Genomic DNA, 23950 nt, shown 5'->3' on the forward strand with positions numbered 1-23950 from the left:
CTCTCCAATGAAAACATGTGTATGGATCACAGACCTAAGTGTAAAGTTAAAACTTATTAGCTCTGAAAAGAAAACAGAGATGAATATTTTATAATCTTAGAATAGGTAAACATTTCTTAGGACACAGAAAGCACTAACTAAAAATACACCATAAGCTGGATTTCAAAACTTTAAAAACTTCAGTTCATCATATCATTAAGAAAACACATAGAATAGCCCCAGACTGGGAAAACACGTAAGGTGAACTTTTACATAATAATGAAAATAGAAATTACAGTGAAAAGATTCCATTTATGGTATAACATATTAAGTATTTAAATTCCATGCATCAACTTCTAGTGATTAAATAAAAGGAAAAACAACTGGAAATTTATATTTTATTCTTGATTATATAGACCTTAATAAAGATGACAACACATTCCAATTTAGTAAAAATCTTTTATTTTTTTAAGTGTTGTAAAGAGATACACTTATTTTATAAGTCTTTTAGTCAATAGAAAAGAGGTTCTGGAGTTGTAATGTGGATTTATTCATTCTTAAGTTTTTAACAGAAGGTAAGATATGGACTGAGTAATATAGATATTTTCATGTAAGACTAATTTTTCTCAGGATATGTTCAATAACATTTTAAATGGGATTTCCAAGTCAAGGAAATATGCCTTTGTTTTTACTTTATCAATGACTATTGTTAATAGTGCATTTTTATCAGTTTGAGTTGGGACAATCAGGAATTCTATAACTGACCTTTGATTTGCTAGTGGATATTTTAAACAAGACTTCAAAATAGGGTTAAGAATACTGGAATAAAAATTAGACCATGAACAGCCCCAAATAACATAACAAGAAACATAATCTTAAAAAATGTCCTGAAGATGTATGCTTTAGCTGCAGCTAAAACACACACCCCTATAACTGTTGAAACTGCACTTTGTAACACAGGGTAGCCTAGCATATACAATGCTTCAATTGCTCTTTGGTTTACTGAGGGTTCAGAACTGGAAACAAATGCATAGGTAATGTGTGCAGAAAAATCAAAAGAAAACCCTATACAAATGACAAGATTAATCATGGATATGGAATCAAGATTGACGTTCCAGAATGCCATGAAGCCTGTTACTCCTACAATCACAGAAGCAATAGCAAAAGTTACCCACAAGGAACACAGTGGATGAGGAATTAACAATAAAGAAACAACAAACATAATTGTTGATGCAACAATGACATTTCGAACAGTGTTTTCTATTATTGCAGTATACTGATCAAAATATATGAATGCCTGGTTATACACCATTAGGGGAATTTCACACTCTTCAGCCAAATCTCGTAACTGGAGTAACATCTTTTTCTTGTTGGTTGAAGAAGAAATATCTATAGTCTGAATGAAGGCCCGGGAACAACTGATTTCATGTAATGATGAAATATTAATATCATATTTGAAAAGTGGAAATTTCATAACAAAACTTGAAATACTGTTTATAAAAGTTTTCTTATCCTTTATATCTTGTCTGTTATCCTCCATATATTGCACATATTCTTGTAACCAAAACTCTGTAAGACTTTTATCTACATAGCCATTGTTTTCAAAATCTCTCAGACATCTTTCCAATTTTTGCCTAGCATATTTATCCCAGTAGTCAAGAGGTTCAGTAACAATAACCATAACCCTGGGACCATAATCTGAAAAATACTTTTCCTCTACATTAAAATATGGTGTAATGTAAGAATCATCACTTGCCAAATTTCGAAGGTCTAAACCTTCCTTCACTTGGAAACACCCATATATACTACTTATGAGGTACAAAATGTATAGAAGCACTACAAAAATCTTGGACTTAGTGCTTGTGAGAACAGGTCCAAAATAGTCTTTAAAGAACGAATTCATTGGATGGATATCAGCTCCCTGTTCATCTGGAAGAGAACCAAATGGGAGACAGCAGCATCGTTTTAATGAGAAACATTTTTGGTCAGGCCTATCTGTCTTTTTTAACCAACGTAGACAGACTGCTTCTCTTTTACCATCCAGGGCCAGAAATGCTCCAAAACAGGTGATATTGTAAAAATAACAAAAGAACAGGGTTGTTCCTGTATAAATGCAAAAATATTGTACGGACCTGAAAGAGGTCATGACCCCTGTATAAAAGGCCAAGATGTTGGTGATGGTAGTGATTGTAATGGACACTGCCACTTTTGAATAGACTCTGGCCATACGATGTTTGATGCTATCTGTGAGGTTGGTCTTCTGCCAGGCAGAAATCATGATAAACATATCATCAACCCCAACACCTGTCAAAAACAGAAACAGAATCTTCATAAATATTAATATCCATTAAAAAATTAAACAGATCAATTTAAACCATTTTTTTCCATCACTTAAGGTCTTATTTACCTTGCCCAATCTGTGCTTTGATACTACTTTTTCTCATTCTTTCTCTGGTTGCCTCTGAATCCACAACAGAATTCATCACTCTTTCTTCTGTAGTAACTCTGTGCTTTGTACATAACTCCTATTCTTTGCACATAGCACAGTATATTCTACTCCTAGTCTTCATTTAGGGTGTTTCAATGATGAGTCAAGAAATCTGACTGACTGGTTGTTAGTCAAAGCAAAATTACCATGCGTCTTTGATTCTACTAGGTTACTTCAGAGACCATTTCCTCTCATAAGTAATTTCATACTAATGCACGAACACATTGAGCCAACATTCTATTGTTTAAAATATAAGCTGGACTTATATGTTCTGTATTTAACATGTAGCTATCAATGTGGTATAATGTGAGAAACACTACATAGCTTATAAACACACACACACAAAATGTAGTTTTCCTGCTGGTATGTTTTGGATAGCTAGAATGCTATCATTCAAACTTCACTTGCCCAATATAAGGCTCTTTAACATTAAAATGAAAGTACTCTTGATAGCAGAAATATATACTTAAGTAAATCTCAAGGATCCTTTACATATTAATGCCTACTAGGTAGTTAATCCTTTTCCATGATGGCATTTCATGATTGGTTTGGAATAAAGCAGATTTTTGAAATCATCATTAAAGACTGGGAAAGAAGGACAACAAATAGAACAGCAAGAGCATGCAGATAAATTTTATCTCCTCAGGCTTTCTGCTAGAGCGGATACTACTTTCACTCATGAACACCTGTTTCTGTGTGTGCTGATACAATCAATACTTGGAACTGAAATGCTGATCTTAAAAGTTTTGGGGATTATCTCTATGGATTGCCTGGTAGGGTACTGGGAATTGCAACTTTGCTTCTAATCCAGATATTCTACAGGTATAACCAAGGTAGAAGGATATAAATTGACAGAAGTCTTTGTAGTCTGTCATCAACTCCCACTGCCACCAGCTTTGAGGGTTTGAAATGTACTCAGCTGGGCAAAATGGAAGAATCAAAAGTGTGGAGAATCAAGAATGAACTGATAATTATGTATTTAATAGCTAGTTTTATTATTTATAAGACATCGTTAAATGATCCACACATAGTTCTTGAGTTGCTGGAATCACAAACTTATACACACACACACACACACATTCACACTCCTCTGTACACACAAACTATACAAAAATGGTTTCTACTAAATCAGTTATACACACTTTAACTATAATTATTTACAACTGTTGGAAACATTGAGTGATTAAGTGTGAGTGTGTATGAAGGTATGCCCCGAAGAGCTAGAATAAATAAGCTGATATCCAAGAACAGCTGATCTACTATTAACCCAAGAAACCAAACATTATTTCTTCCAACTTGGTTGCTTTCCAAAATATAAAGACCTTTGTTTTTTCATGCTTATTGTAAAATAAATTTTGAAATTACAGGAAAATACAAAGAAAAATTTAAGCTGTAATTCCACACTTCAGAGATAATTCCCACTAACACTTTGATGTTTACCCATCCAGAATTTATAACTGTGCCACTCCATTTCAAACATCTTACTTCATAACCACTATTTCTCACTTAATATTATATACATACTTTCTAAAGACTGAAATGATTCCAAAATTTTAAGATGCTGTATTTGAATTGACCAATCCCATGCTGATATAGGATTAGGTTGTTTTCAGTATTTTCTTACTCTAAATTACACTGAAGATAACATATTATTCTACTTTTTGAGCACTTGCCCAATTACTAGAACACACTTCTAGAAGTGGAATTGATACGTCAAAGGCATTCCCTTTTCAATATTTAAATCTGATTTGGTGCAAAGTTGTGTACTAATTTGCACATTTCTTCCAGCAGAGTGTGACTGTTCATTTGCACACAACTTTCCCCAAACCTTCAATTTTACTAATATTTATTAATCTAATAAGAAAATGAGGTGTTTCACTTTTGGTTTAATTTGAATCTCTTAATTAACTGAGAGAGCAAATATTTTTTTCTTATATTTTCCATGACTTGTATTTTCCATTTTTGGGTGTGTCTGTGCATGTACATGTGTCTGTATATACTGTCTATTCATGTTCTTTGTATTTCCATTTGGGGAAATTTAGATTTTCTTTTTTTTAATCCTCTCCCAAGGATACATTTATTGATTTGAGAGAGAGAGAAAGGGAGAGAGAAAGATACATTGACGTGAGAAATAAACATCAATTGGTTGCCTCCTGTACATGCCCATCGGGACCAAACCCACAATCTAGGTATGTGCCCTGAATGAAATCTAACCAAAGACCTTTTGGTGCACAAAATCTCTCTCCAACCAATCTGGCTATTCCAGCCCAGGGCTCAGTTTGATTTTCTTTTTCCTGACACCTCATTTTGGATTAGTAGAGCCACCTAAACATAATTAATTTGCTTAATCTAACACAAGCCCCTCCCCTTAACTATCCTACACACTCACATACACAGTACATAGCCTCACATTTTGTTTTACTCACCTAGAATAAGAAATGGTGAATTTTTAACTATAGTCACAAATGGTACCCCAGTATATAACATGAAGCCAAAGCCGCTCACCACTGACAAGGCAACAGAAATTACTCCAAAGGCTGCAACACACATTTTGTTTCGTACACAGTCACACCTGTAAATTTGAAGGGAAAAATTATGGAAATTTTGGCAGTAGCTTCCATACTGAAATTCCATCAATGAATAAAATTCTTGACTTGGATACATATTCAGGAACCTCTTGTGCCATGATTCCCATACCTGACTGCTAGAGAGCTTTAATTCCCAGGCAATATGTAAGCCCCCCACCCAAAAAAAGAGGGAAGAGAAAAATCAGGAATCTGTGCTTTTATCAAACTTCCCTGGGTGATTTGTATATAGCTAGCCAAGTCCTACTCCACAGGCCGGCATTTCAGAAGGAGAAAGTGAGAAAGTTATACTAAAGCAATGCAGATGGTTAATTTCACTTGGATCTTCAAAGGGGTGTGAATGGAATAAAACAGAAGTGGAGGGAGACCTCCAGCACAGAGGCTACCTGTACATAGGTACTGACTCTGAACCCCTAACTCCAACTAGCCAAAAATACAATCCTAAATAGCTCCTGTATTCCTGTATTGTGATTAACAAAAAAGTATGAAAGCCTCCTTCTAAAACATTTTTTAAGGTATCTCCTCTACTGGTGAGGTGGGCTCTAGAAAATTTCCTATTAGATGCAAAAAGAAATAAAAAATTTGAACTGTAGTCCACAACCTATGCCTGTTTTTATTGGACAAACATAAATGGGAATATATACACAGTATTTTAAAGTATGGATTCAATACTTTATCTCCCCAACAACCACAACAGTATATTTTAATATATTGACAACTTCTGGTTTTATCTTTTCCTTGCTTGTTAATGGCTTCAAGACAAATAAATGATACCTGCCTCTAGACAGCCCTAGTAGAAGAGAGAAACTACATTTGAAGACTAGGAGAGTCAACTATGGAAATGGAGCCACTGATTCTCCATGTGCAATACAAGAATGAAATTGGATCACTACTATGCACCATATATAAAAATAACTAAAAAATAATCAACAACCTAAATATAAGATCTAAAGCCACAAACTCTTAGAAGAAAACATAAGGTAAATATGCATTACTTTGACAGTAACTTGTCAGTAGATTCTTAGATATAGCACCAAAAGCACAATTAGCAAAAGAAAAAATAGATAAATTGAATTTTATCAAAATAAAACTTCTATGCATTAGTGGACATTATCAAGAAACTGAAGAGATTATCCACAGAGTGGGAGATTATGTACAAATCATATATATCTGTCTGCTAAGGGATTAACATCTATAATATATAAAGGGCTCATCAACAACAAGACTCAATAACTAAAGAACAACCCAATACAAAAGTGCAAAGACTTAATAGACATTTTTCCAAAGAAGATATACAAATGGTCAATAAACATATCAAAAGTTACTTATCATTTGTAATTAGAGAAATGTGAATCAAAACCACAGTGAGATACTACTTTGCACCTACTTAACTGACTATAATCAATAAAACAGAAAATAACAAGCATTGGTGAGGAAGTGAAGACATTGCTGATGGGGTACAAAATAGTGTAACCTCTGTGGAAAACAGCTGGGCAGTTCTACAACAACGTAACATGGAATTATTATACAACCCACCGAGCCCACTTCTAGGTATATATTGAAAAAGAATTGAAAACAGGGGCTCAAGCAATTATTTGTACACTCATGTTCACTGCAGCATTATTCACAGTAGTCAAAAAGTGGAAACATTCCAAGTGCCTATCAATAGATAAATGGATACATAAAATGTGGTGTGACATACAAGGGAATATTATTCAGCTACAAAAAGGAATGAAGTTATGATACATGCTACAACATGGGTGAACCTTAAAGACATTGTGCTAAGTGAAGCAAGTTACAGAAGGACAAATATTATATGATTCCACTTATATTAAATCTCTAGAATAGATAAGTTAATAGAGATAGAAAGTAGATTAAAGGTTTACCAGGGCTGAGAGGAGGCAATTGAATGTTATTGCTTAATGGTTACAGTATTTGTGTGGGGTGATGAAAAATATTTGGAAACAGATAGTTGTGATAATTGTACAATAGTGTGAATGTCATTAACATTACAGAATCATACACTTAAAATGGTTAAAATGGCATTTCATGTTATCATGTTTTACCACAATAATTTTTTTAAACACTAAGGTTTAAAAAATTAATGAAAGTGTTTTACCTGTAGCATGATGAGATTGAAAATAATATGATTAGAAGGTATGCCATGTAAAACAAAGGAATCACTGTTGTAGAAGTTGCCTCAAATTCCTGTTGTCTAGAAAGTGATGTAAAGTAGACCACCTGCCACAAAAATATATTCAAATAAATAACTTTAATAAAAAAATTTGTTACAAACACAATTGAAACACTGTACCTTATTGATGAAAATATTGTCCAAATTCATTAAAAGATCAAAATACATGAATTATGTTTTTAGAAAAAAAGAATATAGATATGCTTCTTCCCACAAATCTCTGGCATAATGTCCAAAGATTTTTAAAAATCCAAAGTTTAAAACTTCTGAATACACAAAATCTAAGTTTTATATAAAACTATGAAATTATTAATAAAGAAATTGTGGCTTTTTCTAAACTTTTTTAGGTTGCTATCTTTCACTATGTCCGGTGCATAAATATCATTTCATAAGGGCCTGGTATTCAAAGCCTTTTTCCAGTGGGTATTTCACTTTCACCAGACCATTCAGAAGTATTATTAGGTTAGCTGACCCAACAACACTGAACAGTTAGCATGTGCCTGGCACGATGTAATAATTTACTTGAAAAATATTAACCTAGTTATCTTTTTCAATAACACCAAAGACTTTAACTAAAAGTAAGAATTTCCAAGTAATTTGGCTGGAAAACCAATCCCTGAAACTAAACCTGAAGCTCAATGTCTGTACCGAACAAACCTATCTTGAATTTGTAGGATTTGTGTTTTCCACGAGAATATTACCAATGATCTAAAGCTTTTGGCATCCTACAGTATTAGTTTAAGAAAGTCAGATTAAGTACCAAAAACGCTGGTGTACACCCAGCTTCAATTCAAGGACTCCACAAAATACCAGGGGAGTGCTACTGCTATTGATGGTCCTTAGTATAAGTCTTATCCTTCCCACTTTGTCCAGGCCTTCCTATTAACACCAGCTACGACGTACCTGGATCATCTTCAAGGCCAGACTCTTTTCAATATTGCTGATTTGCTTCAGGAAATGGATCAACCACATCTTGCTGTGCTCATTATCTTCTCCTCCAGTCTTCAGGTAATATTGCAGCCGCATGGCTTTGACCTTCAAGAGTACCTGATTGGTACCTATCTTCTGGCCTAAGATGATTCCTCCAAGGGTGCCAGCCAAGCTCATGGGCTGACCATTTTGCTTGTAGATGGGGAAGGTGATTTTTTCCAGGTCAAGTTGCTTGTTCACTTGCCAGGCAGACAGGAGTGGGTTGGAGGGTACGCAGTAGCCCTGGATCTTAGCACACACCTCACTATACAGGATCTGCTTTCCATTTTTCTGTGTCCCATACAGAGCCTGCACCATATGGTCCAATTTGCTAATTTCTGATAAGATTTCTTGTTCCAGCAGGGAGGCAGTGTTGGAGACCACTAGAATAGAAGCGAAGTTGACCTCGGTACTCTTCCTATAGACAGAGAAGTAATCTGAGTCGTCAGTGGTGAAATGTTCTTGCACAAAGCGTCGTTCGGCTTTTGCGGGACTCCCGATTGGAGTGTACTGCTCCTCAAGGTCCTCTTTTCCATCCTTGGGCAGGTAAGTAAAACCAGTGCCCAGAACAGCCGTCAGCAGTATGGGCATCAGCAGGAAGACCCAGGGGTGCAAGCCCACCTTCTTTCCCAACCATTGGAAGGCCTGGGACAGTGGAGCCTCCAGGCAGTTGGTTCGGCAGCGGCGCTTATGAGACACTTCAGTTAAGAACTGTGGCCTGGACAGAGGTGTCTCTGGCTTCAAGGACACCCAGGAGGAAAGTGACTCCTGCTCCGCTCCTAGTGGCTCCGCACGCTGCCCTGAGTCCCAGCTCACCTCGAGTTCCCGCTCTTGACTTGACTCCAAGACCGGATCCAACTTCTCCCGGGAGGCCTGAGGCCGCACAGCCCTCAGAGCTGCCCCCAGATCCGGGTCTCGCTCAGGCCGCCAGGGCTTCTCCAGCTTGGGCAGGGACTCAGGCTCCATCTGCGCTGTGGTCTTGGGCTCCGCCTCTGAGGCTGTCTTAGAGGGACTGAGAATCACTCCAGAAGGAAAGGTCACGTTCTCAAACGCCACAACAAGATGGGGAATAGCTGCAGAAGATCGCCTATCTCCACCTCAGCCAACGGTTTCCGGAGCAACTGCCACTTCCGGGCCTGGATGGCATGAGCTTCCGTTGGGCTGCACAGGCGCAGGAGGAGCTTCCGTTGGGTAGCACGTGACTTGGCCTGTCTTGCTGCTGCCCCGCTGTTCCCAAGGGCTTCGAGTTTTGGCTCCTTGAGGGAGCAGGGCTGAGTTGTGCCTTGTTTTGTTTTTTCTTTCTTTATGGAATGTATTGGGCTGACACTCGTTAATAAAGTTATATAGCTTTCAGGTGTTCCCTTCTGAAACACACCATCTGTGCATTGTGTCGTGCGTTCACTACCCCAGGTCAGAGAGAGCAGAGTTGCCTGCACCTCCGGCCGCTGTGGGCTACTCAGGCCCTGCCCTCTCTGGGACAGCACTTGCTGCCGGTCTGTTTTCAGAGCAAGCCGGCAGCACCAGAAGCAGAAGGAAGATCTCGCATTGTTGGGCCGAACGTGGGCTCTCGGAGGTGGGGACGCGTTGGGGACAGGGATGAGGCTAACACGGATGCTTCAGTGGAAGTGGTTATTGTACTTGGCAGTGGGTGGGGAGAAGAATGAGGCCCCGTGAGCCACTGCACTCCTCCAGGGTCAGTCTGGAGGGACCCTTTGTCCCCCAAATTTGTGCAGGGAGGAGGGGGCGGGAGCAGTCCATCCACCATGGTTAGGCTTGTTAATTCGTTGATCTGTGAAGTCGGTGGAAGGGCGATGGCCGGGTGGGGAGCCCGACATTCAGGACTTCACACCATTGTGTCCCTTGGGGAGTTTCCTGGTTGGGAGGAGATTCCTTCCACCACTGACTTGCTGGGTAACCTGGGCTAACTTCCTTCCCCTGCCTGGCCCTCCACCTCCTTGTCTGTGAACGCCTTGCACAGACGCGCCCAGGTGCAGATGAGGCCCTCCAAGAAGAGGACAGTCAGCTGCTCCTGAGTGACTTTGCACACCAAGGGCTCTCACAGCCGCACATGGTGGAGATGCGGGCACAGCACTGTCCCCCGCACCTTGGCTGGGTTCAGCCTGCCGTGGGGAACGGAGACACTGGGCTTGTCCCTGCTGCCGCCACATCCTGGCTGACGTTGCCCAGGCTGTGGTAGCACTTGTGCTCCTTCTCTGCACCCTGTGCTCCCTATGCCTCCCCGGTCCCCCTGTTCCTGCATCGTAATCTAAATGGCCTGCCTGGCTCCAACTCCATGCCTGGGCCATGCGCCTTGCCACTGCCCAACAGCTGTGGGAGGTTTTTGGACAGTGAGCAGAGCTTGGGCCCAAGGCCTGGCTCGCCACCCCGAGAGCTGCTGGTGGCAGGTGGCACGACACTGGGCTTGCCAGGAAGCGTGGTGTGCGGGCCAGGAACTGGAACGGGAAAGGTGCGCTTGACATCCCACAAGCAGAACTGCATGTCCTGGCAGGCGAAGCAGAAGTGGTAGGTGATGGAGCCAGCCTGGGCACCCAGGAGAGCAAGGTTCTGGTGCCGAGCCTGGGCCAGCCACCTCAGGCTCCTCTTCCTTTCTCCTCCTCCTGACACTGCCTGCCCCCTCACACAGGCTGCTACCGCCTCCTCAGCCACCTTAGTGTAGAGGTCAAAGGCCATAGCATTGGCCCAGGACTTGGGGCCATGGCCACGGGCCACTTTGCAGCCCCCTGGAAGGACCACATGGTGACCAGATTATCCTCACCACCCATCAAGATGTAGCACCTGTCAGGGGCCCAGGACACGCAGAGCAGGCCCCCAGAGTAGCTCTTCGTGAATCCCTGAAGTCTAAGTGCAAGATGCACACAGGCAGCAGTCTTGGCTGACACCGGCCAGGTGCGGGCCATGGGGTGAAAAGGGAAACTCGTCGAGGGGCCCCTCACCCTACACCCACTTGGCCGGAGGGTTGCGGGGCGCTTTGCTTTTGACAGTGTAGAAGCGAAGTCCTCGCCCCACTTCAGCAGGCCGCACTGGGACGGCGCCAAGGCGCACAGGCAGCTGACACTGCAGGTACTGCGGCTGCTTGTCTGTGACAGAAGGAGCAAGCTCTACGACCCAGGCAGCTGCTTCAGGTACGCTGCCTTGGTCTTGTAGGTCAGCTGCTCTTCACTGAATAGCTTACGGATGTTCTTTCAGAGCCCATTCCACAAAATAATAAAAATTGTACAGAAAGAATGTCCTTAGTTAATCAAATAAATCAAATTCAAAATCAAAAAAGAATTATGGCATATTTAATTTTATTTCGTTTTAAATCAATCTATAAAAGTATGTATTAATCTCTGTACAAAAGATACCTTTAAAACTGAAGGTATTTTTTCTTCAATTTTCCTCTTACCCTATTGATTTCATGAAATTATCTCATAAGTTCAAAAGTCTGTTAAATTATACTCCAATTATAAAATATTATAGCTTGATACATCTTGTTAAACATTTTTAATGAAAGATCTTTAGTAAAATTGATATTGTCATAATAAAATGTCAGAAAAGCTGTTAGCTCAATATCTATGGAAAACACGTGTTCTGTTAGAATTTATAAAATCTTGAATGAATAAATCAGCCTTATACTAATTTATATGAGACTATATTATTTAATTAACCTAAATTAAAATCAGTTAAGAAAACTTGGGGAAGCTCATATTATCTGTGCATGTGATTTTATCTTTACAAAATATCTGACTCAAACAGCTGTTAAGAATAACAAAATGAACATTCTCAAAATAATATTACAATTCAATACTTGTTTGAAAATATAGTTAATCTTCACATCTGGATTTCTAATCTCCTATCTAAGATGTACTATGAGACTATGACTGTCATTTGAGCTGATTTATCTTTTGGGCTTAAGAATCTCATCTTTTTCTCTAAAAGTGCTTGGATGTTCCAATTAGCCATTTCTATGCAACATTATCACCTTTACATCAGGTTTAGTTTTCTTTATACAGATGGTCATTCGATAATGATAGATGAAGCATGACTGAATAAAATATTATGAAACAGACATACTCATGAGAGTTAGAGACAGCAACATTACTTTACCATTAAGTCTTTAATATATTTTGTTACATTGTCACACATCAAATAGTATCAACTTGTATCTTTATCATACTAAATTAAAGGACAACATAAAATTTTTTAAAAGAACAAAGCTATGTATAACAACTTGACTGAAATAAAATTCATAAATAAATCCATACATTTTATAGCTAAAATTACTATGAAATTTTAACTACATCCAGTCTAGGTTCTAGGCTTTACCCAGTTAGATCCCTTTTGCAAAATGCTTGCAAAGTGATTGTGTAAGTTAATAGTTGAACTTCTCCAGTAAGTTCTTTTATTGGTAGAAACAGTGGGGGTAAAAATTTATCCACAAAAAAAATATATTGAGAAATAGGTTTATTTCAGCCATATACCACACACAAAAGACCAAAGTCCTTTGTCACAGCTCTGTCAGGATTTACTAGATGTGAAATAACTTCATATCCAAAATCTAGTCATCTAGATGATAAAGCTATCAATGACAATTAGTGGGATAAAAAGGTAGGATTTTAAAGGGATAATGAACACAACAAACAAATGAACAAAACAGAACCAGAGGCATGGAAACAATGAACAAACTGACAGGGACGAGAGGGGAGGGAAAAGGAGGATAAGGGAGGAAAGAAGGAGAAGGGTCTAGTTAAAGAATAAGTATAAATAACACACAGACATGGACAACAGGGTGGGGATTGACTGTGGGAATAGTGAGGGGCAGGGGAGAACAATGGAGGAAAATTGGGACAACTCTAATACAATAACAATAATACATACATACAGACAAAGGGCTTAAACAAATTTTACTGACAGCATTGTTGCCATCTTTTAACAAACTTTTGTTATCAAGTATGGCAAAGGGCACAGCAGACCCAACTCTGTGAACATTTAAGATATCTCACAAATTACCATAGTAATAGGGAACTCATAAGCTCCTAAAATATCATATTTTGTCTTCTGATTACTATGGCTATCGGAACTTTTTCTGTTGTTTTTTTTTTAAAGGTTTGCTGTTCTCCATACTGGATGGCTTAGTCCTGAGATGCACACATAACCATTTTCACCTACACACTTTGAGCACTTACCTATGCCAGCCATTAAACTAAACACTTTTGTCCATTAGAAACAATTTTATACACAAATAACAGAAAACTCACCAAGTGGCTTAAACAAATGGGTAATTACTTCCCTCAATAACAAGAAATGTTGAGTTAGATGGCTTTTAGTGATGGTTCAATTGCCTGACAATGTAGGTATGTATGTGATTCTCAGTTCTCTCACGTTGGCAAGATAGCTGCCACAGCCTCGTTCTCACACATTGTCTCTAATTTCATCCTTCACTTCTTCCCCCCTCTCTTATTTCAGTCAGATTGACTTCTTTACTCACCATATTTCTATATCAGGACCTTTGCACTGGCGCCCCATCTGCTGGAATACCCTTTCACTAGTTATTCACATAATTCATGCCCTCACTTCCCTCAGACTTCTGTCACAGAGTGACTTTCAGGAAAGCCTATCTTGATCACATAGTTATTACTGGTGTCCACCCCCTCCCAGCATTCTCAATGCCATTAACCTTTTCTTACTTTCCATACATTTATCACCTTCTCAAGGGTTATATTTTATGTCTCCCTAGCAAGCTCCATAAGATCAGGGCTTTTTGTCTGTTTTCTTCACTATGTGTTTTGTGCCTAGAACAACCTCTTCTCTTAATAGGCAGACACTTAACAAATATATTTTAAATACATAAATCTATTTTTAAGTCAAGAAAAATGGGAGAAAGATAGCATGAACAATCTCTGTTTTTGTATAAAAAGCCAAACCTTTTCCAAAGATACCCCAAAAGATTTCTTAGGTTTCATTGACAAAACAAGATTACATAATCAACCCTAGAAGAAAAGAAAGAAAAGAACATTTAGCTTTTCCAGCTTCTGCTGTGGACAGAGAAAGGGATAAGGGGCTGGGGGAAATAGGTGTGATGTTAGATAACTGACAGAATCTCCCATGCATTGTAATCTCCCAGCTAAGCTTCAAACCCTAATATAGGTACTTTTATTATGTCCATTGATCAAGTAAGTAAATCATAAGTTAAGATCTTTAAGCAACTTGCTCAAGGTCCCACAACCATTAAGAATGGCAGTGCCGGAGTTTTAATCAATGCTGTCAGATTCCTAACCATACACTCAAAACCAAAAGGCATGTAATTTAATTCTGTCTGAGTTTCTTAGTGCACCTTCCTGTATATCCTTTACGCTTGAACTTTATATAAGTTTGAGGACTTTTCTTTGCCAATTCTGTGGCCATGCTGACATGCTAAAATTACTTTCCCTCTTCTTCTTTGTTGGGATCACTTTCAAATTCATGCTTGTATTTTTCTCGAAGTACCTCTTTCCTCATGAGGTATTCTATCTTTTAGGATTTCATGAAACCTATATTTTCTTACTTTATAAACTCCCTAATTTTACTTTAAGACAAAGGATTCATTTTACATGCAAATTTACAGAAATAGAAATATAAATTTAGAAGTGGGATGGGTAGTCTTGGTTGCTTATTCAACAGCCATTACACTGAACCCTTTCAAATTCATGAAGCTAGTGTAATACAAGTGAGAAACTTGAGTGAAAACAGATTTGCCAATATGAATTGTCAGGAAAGAACTGTTTTTAAAAATTGGGCAAAAACAAAATGCCTTCTAATAGGTTTTTTGTTTGTTTGTTTTCTTTTTCCTATTATATTGGATATAGTGTAGCCCTTAGAAAATCCTGGCTTTGAGCATAGGTATCAGTTTCCTTATTACATATCTTTAGTCCCTAAACTAACTCCTCTCCCCTAAGCGGTAATCAAAATGCCATCCCCCACCTTTCACAAGGTAGACAAAGTATTAACAACTTCCCATTACTCAGGAGATGATACTTCTTAAAAGCTCTTGATTTCTTTTTTTTTTATTTTATTTTAATTGTTGTTGCAGTACAATTTTCTATCTTTTACTCCCATCCCAACCCACCCACCCAGCCCTCCCTTCCTCCCTCCCATTTCCACCCGGCCCTAGTTTTTATCCATGTGTCCTTTATCCTTGTTCCTGTAAACCCTTCCCCTTTTCCCCTGAAATTTCCTCTTCTCTCCGCTCTGAACACTGTCAGTCTGTCCTCTACTTCAGTGTCTTTGGTTATATTTTGCTTGTTTCTTTGTTTTGTTGTTTAGGTTCCTATTAAAGATGAGATCATATGGCATTTGTCTTTTACCACCTGGCTTATTTCGCTTAGCATAATGCTTTCCAACTGCATCCACACTGTTACAAAGGGCAGAGCTCCTTCTTTCTTTCTGCTGCATAGAATTCCATTGTGTAAATGTACCAGAGTTTTTTTTGATCCATTCATTTACTGTTGGGCACCTAGTTTGCTTCCAACACTTAGCTATTGTAAATTGTGCTGCTATGAACATTGGGGTGCATAGGCTCTTTTAGATTGGTGTTTCAGGGTTCTTAGGATATAATCTTAGCAGTGAAATTGCTGGATCAAAAGGCAGATCCATTTTTAGTTTTCTGAGGAAGTTCCATACTGTTTTCCATAGTGGTTGTACCAGTCTGCAATCCCACCAACAGTGCACTAGGGATCCCTTTTCTCCACAACCTCTCCAACACTTGTTGTCTGTTGTTTTGTTTATGATGGCCATTCTGACTGGTGTGAAGTGGTATCTCATTGTGGTTTTAATTTGCATCTCTCTGATAGCCAGCGATATTGAGCATCTTTTCATGTGTCTATGGATCCTCTGTATGTCCTCCTTGGAGAAGTGTCTGTTCAAGTCCTTTGCCCATTCAAGAAAAGTGAAATTATACCAAGCATTTTCTCTGACCACAAGGGACTGAAACTAGAAACCAACCCCAAGGGAAGAAACTCGAAACACTCAAAATCATTGAGATTGAATAACATGCTATTAAATAATGAATGGGTCAAGAATGAAATAAGGGAAGAAATCAAAAAGTTTCTGGAAACAAATGAAAATGAATTCACAACAATCCAAAACTTATGGGACACAGCCAAGGCATTCCTGAGAGGGAAGTTCATAGCAATACAGGTCTACTTGAAAAAAGAAACATTTCAAACAAGCAACCTAACGCTACATCTACAAGAACTTGAGGAACAGCAACAAAGACAGCACAGAGCAAATAGAAGGAAGGAAATAACCAAGATCAGAGCAGAATTAAATGACATAGAGACTAAAAGCACAGTTCTAAGGATCAATGAATCCAGGAACTGGTTCTTTGAAAAGATAAACAAAATTGACAAGCCTTTAAGCAGGTTCATCAAGGAAAAAAGAGAAAGGATCCAAATAAACACAGTCAAAAATGAAAGAGGATAGATTACAGCTGGTACCACAGAAATACAAAGGATTGTAAGAAATTACTATGAAGAACTGTATGCCAAGAAATTTGAAAACCTAGGTGAAATGGACAAATTTCTAGAAAAATATAATCTTTCAGAACTCAATAAAAAAGAAGCAGAAAGCCTGAACAGACCAATAACAGCAAATGAAATTGAAGCAGTAATCAAAAACTCCAAACACACAAAAGCCCAGGACCAGATGGTTTCAAAGGAGAATTCTACAAAGCATTTAAGGAAAAGCTAACCCCTGTCCTTCATAGACTATTCCAAAAAATCCAGAATTATGGAAGATTCCCAAACTCTTTTTATGAAGCCAGCATCATCCTAATCCCAAAACCAGATAAAGACACAACAAAGAAAGAAAACTTCGGGCCAATATCGCTGATGAACATTGACACTAAAATCCTGAATAAAATATTGGCAAACCGCATCCAACAATACATTAAAAAGATCATACACCATGACCAAGTGGGATTCATTCCAGAGAAGCAAGGATGGTTCAATATTCGCAAATCAGTAAATGTAATACATCACATAAACAAAAGCAAAGACAAAAACCACATGATCATATCAATAGATGCAGAAAAAGCATTCGATAAGGCACAACACCCATTTATGATAAAAACACTCAGCAAAGTGGGAATAGAGGGAATGTTCCTTAACATAATAAAGGCCATATATGAGAGATGTACAGCCAACATCATACTCAATGGGAAAAACTAAAATCTTTTCCACTAAGATTAGGAACAAGACAAGGTTGTCCACTTTCAACACTTTTATTCAATATAGTATTGGAAGTTTTAGCCACAGCAATCAAACAAGAAAAGGTAAAAAAAGGCATCCAAATCGGAAAGGAGGAAACCAAACTGTCATTGTTTGCAGGTAACATGATAGTGTACACAGAAAATCCTATAGACTCTGCCAAAAAACTGCTTGACCTAAGAAACAAATTTGGCAAAACAGCAGGATACAAAGTCACTATCCAGAAATCAAAGGCATTTTTGTATACCAACAATGAAACAGCAGAAGCAGCAATCAAGAAAAAAATCCCATTTGATACAGCAACAAGAAAAATAAAATACCTAGGAATAAATCTAACCAAGGAAGTAAAAGACCTGTATGCAGAAAACTACACAACACTGAAGAAAGAAATCAAGGAAGACACAAACAAGTGGAAACATATACCATGTTCATGGATTGGAAGAATTAACATCATCAAAATGTCCATACTACCCAAAGCAATTTACAGATTCAATGCAATACTTATTAAAGTACCAGTGGCATATTTCACAGACATAGAACAAACATTTCAAAAATTTATATGGAACTGTAAACAACCCCGAATAGCTGCTACAATTTTCAGAAAGTAAGGCAAAGTAGGAGGGATCACAATACCTGATACCAAACTGTATAACAAGGTCACTATAATCAAAAGCTCTTGATTTCTTAAAAACTCAGCTCTGTATTTCAAAGGAGTTTGCCATATCTTATCCTGCATTTATTTATAGTGTTAGTATTTTCAAAATAACTAATCTTCCATATTTACTAAATGAAATGGGGAGTGGGAAAGAAAAGAATAAAACTAGCAAAGGATAGGTTGAAGGGATAAAAAGAAAACATAAAGAGTGAATGCACTTGATATAAAGGGGGAAGAGATTTGAAAAAACAAAACTACTGTGTCCTGGCTTGTGTAGCTCAGTGGATTGAGTGTCAGCCTGCAAACCAAAGGGTCATCAGTTCGATTCCCAGTCAGGGCACATGTCTGGTTTGCAGGCCAGGTCCCTAATAGACGGCACGTGAAAGGTAACCACACACTGATGTTTCTCTCTTTCTCCATCCCTTCCCCTCTCTCTAAAAATAAATAAAATCTTTTAAGAAAACCTACTGAATCAACCAACTGATATAGCAACAATAAGATACATTATGAGAAAAATAACTCACTTTATATAAAAGACTCTTAGGAACATAAGAAGGTAATTTCAAAGCAGTATTTCAGGTGCTGACACCTGAAAAAATGTAAACCTTATTTATTTAAAGAAATTAGTTGAAAACAGAGACACAAGAGTCTCTCAAGGTAGAACACACTTCATTAAAGAGATCATTGTATATATTAAACAAAATAATTCATATTAATCCTAACCATGATTCTTTGTAGACTCTTAATATTCATAATCACTTTCTCTAGTCCCTTCTTTTCTTCCCTGAGAAAATAATACAAAGAATATAAGAAGGTGTAAGTCAAGGGCTTCAGAAAGTAGAATTCACAGTTATAAACTACTGTTAGGAAAGGGTTAACTCAGAAGGTCTGGGTTGCTCAAACTGTGCATTTCCAGTAAGACCTGTCTAATGTGACAGAACGCCCCCCAAACTCTGAATACTATAGCTCATCAGAGCTTCATTGTTTGACAACATTTCTCACATGCTATCACACATGATTCCTGGGAGATAAGGTGCATCCATGTGACTCCCCTTAGAGAGGATTCCTGTAACCTTGTGCCTAGTTTCTCCTAGACTCTGTCTCAAGTACCTTTTCCCATTGCTGATTTTAATTGGTATTATTTATTGTAATAAATAGTAATTGTAAGTGTAACAGTTTTTCTGATTCCTGGGAGTTCTTCTAGTGAGTCATGAACCTTGTGAGTGATTTTGGAAACCCCTAACACAACTACAAAATAGTTTCATATGCTTTCTAAAGTTGTTATAACCACACAACTCATTTTCCAAATGCATATACCTATTGAGTTAAATGAAGCACTGTTAATAGTTACACACAGCACAGATAGAGGATAAGGGTCAAATTGAGCACATTTTTGCTAAGAAATTTCTACCATAAGTAAAAACAGAGAATTAGATATTTTAAAAGGAGAGTCAAGAGTTTGGAACAGCCACTGCGAAAGTATTAATTGAGTCAAATATAAACATAACTGATATTCTAAAGAGTAGTTGAGGCCTAACTGCTCTTATGAGCACCAGTTAAGGGTGTGTCAGATATGCCCAGTGGGGGAAAATTTGTTCCAAAAGTCCTCTTTGGTAAAGAAACTGAATGGGAAAAAAGCAAATCATAAAGAAGATTTTAAATTCTCGCCCTATTACTAAGTCCTGCCAACTGCCCTCAGATTTTCTCTCAGATCTCTTTGCGTGCATAAGAATTGCCGTCTTCCCATTTGGGAAAACTTCCCATATACTACAACAAAGATACCCAAGTTCTAATCTTGAATCAAAGACTCTTTTATTCATTTTTATTAAAAGTAGTATATGGTTATCATGATTATAAAGTATAAAAATATTAAAAATAATGAAAACACCACTTTTTTAAATCAAGCTGTTTTATTTTAATTGTTGTTGCAGTACAATTTTCTATCATTTAGAGAAAAAGATAAAAATTACTTCTTATATAAAACCCCTTATGATTTTGCTGCATTTACTTCCAGTCCTTTTAAAGTGAATTATATTTGTTAGCATTGTTTTGTTTTTATTTTTGATGGATCATATTCTAAAAAATTTTTATATACTCTTTTTCGTCAATTAATATTTTACTAAAGGTAACTTATCAACAAATCCTAAGTGTGCTTTAGAAGTATGTCCTTTAAATGGCTTTATTATTCCATCATAAGGAAACATTCAGTCACTTCATTTTATAGGTGACAAGTCTGAAACTTAGAGAGGTTAAGTGACATCCCCAAAGTCACAGAGCTAGTCACATTAGATTTTGATGAGAAAAATAATTTCTTCAAATTTCTTGCTTAACACTTTCTGACTTCACTTTAATCTACCCAAAATAGTGCTGCTCATTTATCTTCTGAAAATAATGATTACATCATACCACCTCTGTTTTACAGCACTGGCTCCAAACTGTATAGAGGAAACTATCCAAACTCTTCCCCCTAATATTCAAGACCATTTAGAAGCTCTCTTTACACATTTTGTATGTCCTAATCCTATACCACTTCACATAGATCACCTGCCCAAACTCAGTCTGCATTATCACCTTAGAATATAGGGCAATGGAATATGCTACTCACAAAATCCAAGACTTATGTCACTTTTTCCCTTATCAGATTTCATTTCCTCTTTTTTTTTCAGATATCCAAGTACTAAATTCTTTCAATGTATCCTTTGCAAAGCCTTTTACAACAACTTTAATTCACTCTAATTTCTTAGTTTTCTAAATTCCTAAGGCTTCTTTTTATATGAATAGTAGAGCAATGTCTATTCAAGTCTTTATCCCATATTTAATCGAGTTATTAGTTCTTTTGCTATTGAGTTGTTGGAGTTCAGTAAATATTTTGGAGATTAATCCCTTATTAGATATATGGTTGACAAATATTTTCTCCCATTTTATAGGTTGCCTTTTCACTCTGTTTCTTTGTTGTGCAGAAGCTTCGGATGTCTTACAGATAAATTTAAATCTGTATTCAGAGCAGCTAGTGTCTAACAACACTTTTAGGACTAGCAGGATTTCTTTCCTTTTTCTTACTTTGAAAGAAACATATATTTCCAGATATATTTTAATCCCACAGAAACAAAATGACTCTTCACATTTTTTTATTGTCAGGTTTATCTTTCCCCTTCTTAATAGAGTAGTAGGATTAACACATTTGTCTTTTGAGATAACCACATTCTATGCTGTTCTCCAGTGACCAATCTTTATAGCAACATTAGATTCAGACCTTTCCTGCCCATACAACCAGTAGCTGATAAGAAAAAGGACAGGATAATATGAATGGGAACACCTAAAAACATGAAGCTTTGGCCTAATAAAAAGCATTTTCTCTATGAAAAAGATCTCATTTGCCTTACAGACATGCACACTATTAACAAACATGCACACACTTCAATTATGAGAAGCATGTAGTTAAAATGCCTCAGGGAAAAAGTGTGAAGAGATTTATTTTATAACAGCAATGAAAAATAAAGTCAAAACTATTGCCTGTCTCCTATTTAAAAAATATTTTACATTAGATCCAGGACTAAATATGTCCTTTCAATATTCCAAATTGAAAACAAAACAAAAAATGCCTCAAGACAAAAAAAAATAAATAAATAAAACATGTCATTCAAGAACTCTTCAATTTCTTGTGAAATATTTTCATTTCCTTAGCTATCATTATCAGATTATGAAAAGATATTATTGCTAAAATCACATGGCTAAAAAAGAATGCATTCTAGTTTTTTGCATAAATATTAATATATCTGTTTTCTCACATATTCAAAGCTTCTCAATTAAATCTTGCTAATGTTCTCTTAATTTTGACTCTCAGAAGACCTATCTGTAAATATAATAATTTGTTATATTTTCAAAAAGAAACACTAGACACAAATCTTAATACTAAAGAAAAGCATGAGACCTTTACCTCAAAAATGAAGGCTAGCATGTAGTTATCTATATAGTGTTAGTTACTTATATAGCATATAGGTGATAAGAGGTAAATTTAAACATGCTGTCCTAACTCCTGAACCTTGGATTTTAGAAAACAATAGGCTAATCATTTTTACATACAAAAGTAGGCTAAAATTCTATATAACAAGAGAGGGTTTAAATCTAAGGGCAAGGATTTTTAAATGAAGTTTCCATGTGTATTTAAATGTCAATCAATGCTACACATTTTTATTATATAGTTATTGGATTTAAGGCCAAAGCTTTATTTTTTTAAGATTTTATTTATTTATTTTTAGAGAAGGGAAAGGAGGGAGAAAGAGAGGAAGAGAAACATCAATGTGCAGTTCCCTCTCATGCATCCCCCACCAGGGATCTGGCCTGCAACCCTGGCCAGGTATGTGTCCTGTCTAGGAATCTAACTGGCAAACCTTTGGTTTGCAGGCCAGCACTCAATCTACTGAACCACACCAGCCAGGATTTAAGGCCAAAACTTTATAAGATGTCATATAACTGAGGGCCAATATAGAACCTATAAGTAGAATGATGAAATGTCCCAGTTTCACCAGCATAGTCTTACTTTATGTCTATTGTATGAACATTATTAATAGAGACCCTTTCACTCTCAAAGGCCACTTAAATGAGCAATCTTATATAGTGAACCCTATCCAAAATAATAAATCAGAAAGGCTAAACTCAAATGAGTTGTATCTTCTAAAGATATTTTAAGTTATGTTTATAATTAGAAAATAAATAAATACATATATATATATTATATATATATTATATATATATATATATTAGATGAACACATCATGTATATCTAGTGATTTATTTGTAGTACATCACAACTTACTGAAAGCAGAACCCTCTGCTCTAAGTTGGCTGCTACTCTAAACTGGCTTTCTTGTCTCGACTTGGCATATTTTGGGTAACTGAAAAGAGCAAAAACAGATTGATAATAAGGGGAATAGAAATCCAAATGGCAATGTACCTATCTGCTCAGAAATCAAAATTTAAGAAATTCAAGTCTAATGTGTTTCAGAGGTATTATAGACTGGAAAAGTAAGACAGCTTGAAAGTTGGATTATGGGAGCATTACTGTGATCTAGGAAGAAAAGAAAAAAATGTGAGAGGTGTGAAGAGGTGCTAATGGTTCAAAGCAATTCCAATTGTTTTTTTTTAATTGAAACAGAGTAAAGCTTATAAACAATAGATCAGTACTCCTCATTTTGCTACTCTGTGGAATAGTGAGCCATAAATACAGTGTAGCCTGACTTTACCGGGTCATTTAATATGTCTTCCATTATATCAATGCACAAGATGAGGATAATTTTTATGTGAATATACCTACTTCACATTTGATGCTGTATATCACCTTGCATCTCTCATAAGAATCAACCCAGATGAAAATACAGCTTTTCCAGAAAATTACTTAGACAAATCCAGGTTTCGTTCGACCTTCAGCCCTTACTCTTTGACCTCAATTGTTGTTGTTTTTTTTAAACCTAAAGGAATTAATATTTCTTTAGACTCAACTTGATCTTTAGTTTTATGGCTTATTATACTCAGCTTCAAAATTCCACTCAGGTTCTTGTTCCCCTAATACAGTCTTTTCTGGTGTTCCAAAAATTGGCACTCCGTCTTCTCCTTCCAGCACCATGAGTGAGCCCAGGTCCAACCCGACCAGGAAAGGGAATTCCCTCTATATGTAAATGTTGCTGATTAATTGTCAGCATTGATCAGTATAGATATTTGTATTGATTTTCTTGACATAATTACATTCAATTTTTTCTTTTAATTTTAGATGATGATACTTTAGTATCATCATTTATCATGCATTTAGTATCATGCATTTATCAGTGCATAATGATT

General features: G+C 37.0%; 1 protein-coding gene and 1 pseudogene across 1 annotated transcript; both read right to left on the reverse strand.

The window, feature by feature from the left end:
• Window positions 1-778: 778 nt before the first annotated feature.
• On the reverse strand, window positions 779-9181 carry PTCHD3 (patched domain containing 3). The gene is made up of 4 exons (XM_045820011.1): window positions 8150-9181; window positions 7172-7293; window positions 4894-5039; window positions 779-2283 (listed from the first exon to the last, which is right to left on the reverse strand). The coding sequence occupies exons 1-4, from the start codon at window positions 9179-9181 to the stop codon at window positions 779-781; spliced, it is 2805 nt and encodes a 934-aa protein (XP_045675967.1).
• Window positions 9182-10058: 877 nt separating this feature from the next.
• LOC123806742 lies at window positions 10059-23738 on the reverse strand (annotated as a pseudogene).
• Window positions 23739-23950: the final 212 nt, after the last annotated feature.

Source organism: Phyllostomus hastatus, unplaced genomic scaffold (assembly GCF_019186645.2).
Source record: "Phyllostomus hastatus isolate PE091 unplaced genomic scaffold, TTU_PhHast_1.1 phas_scaffold_39, whole genome shotgun sequence".
NCBI classification, from domain to species: Eukaryota; Metazoa; Chordata; class Mammalia; order Chiroptera; family Phyllostomidae; genus Phyllostomus; species Phyllostomus hastatus.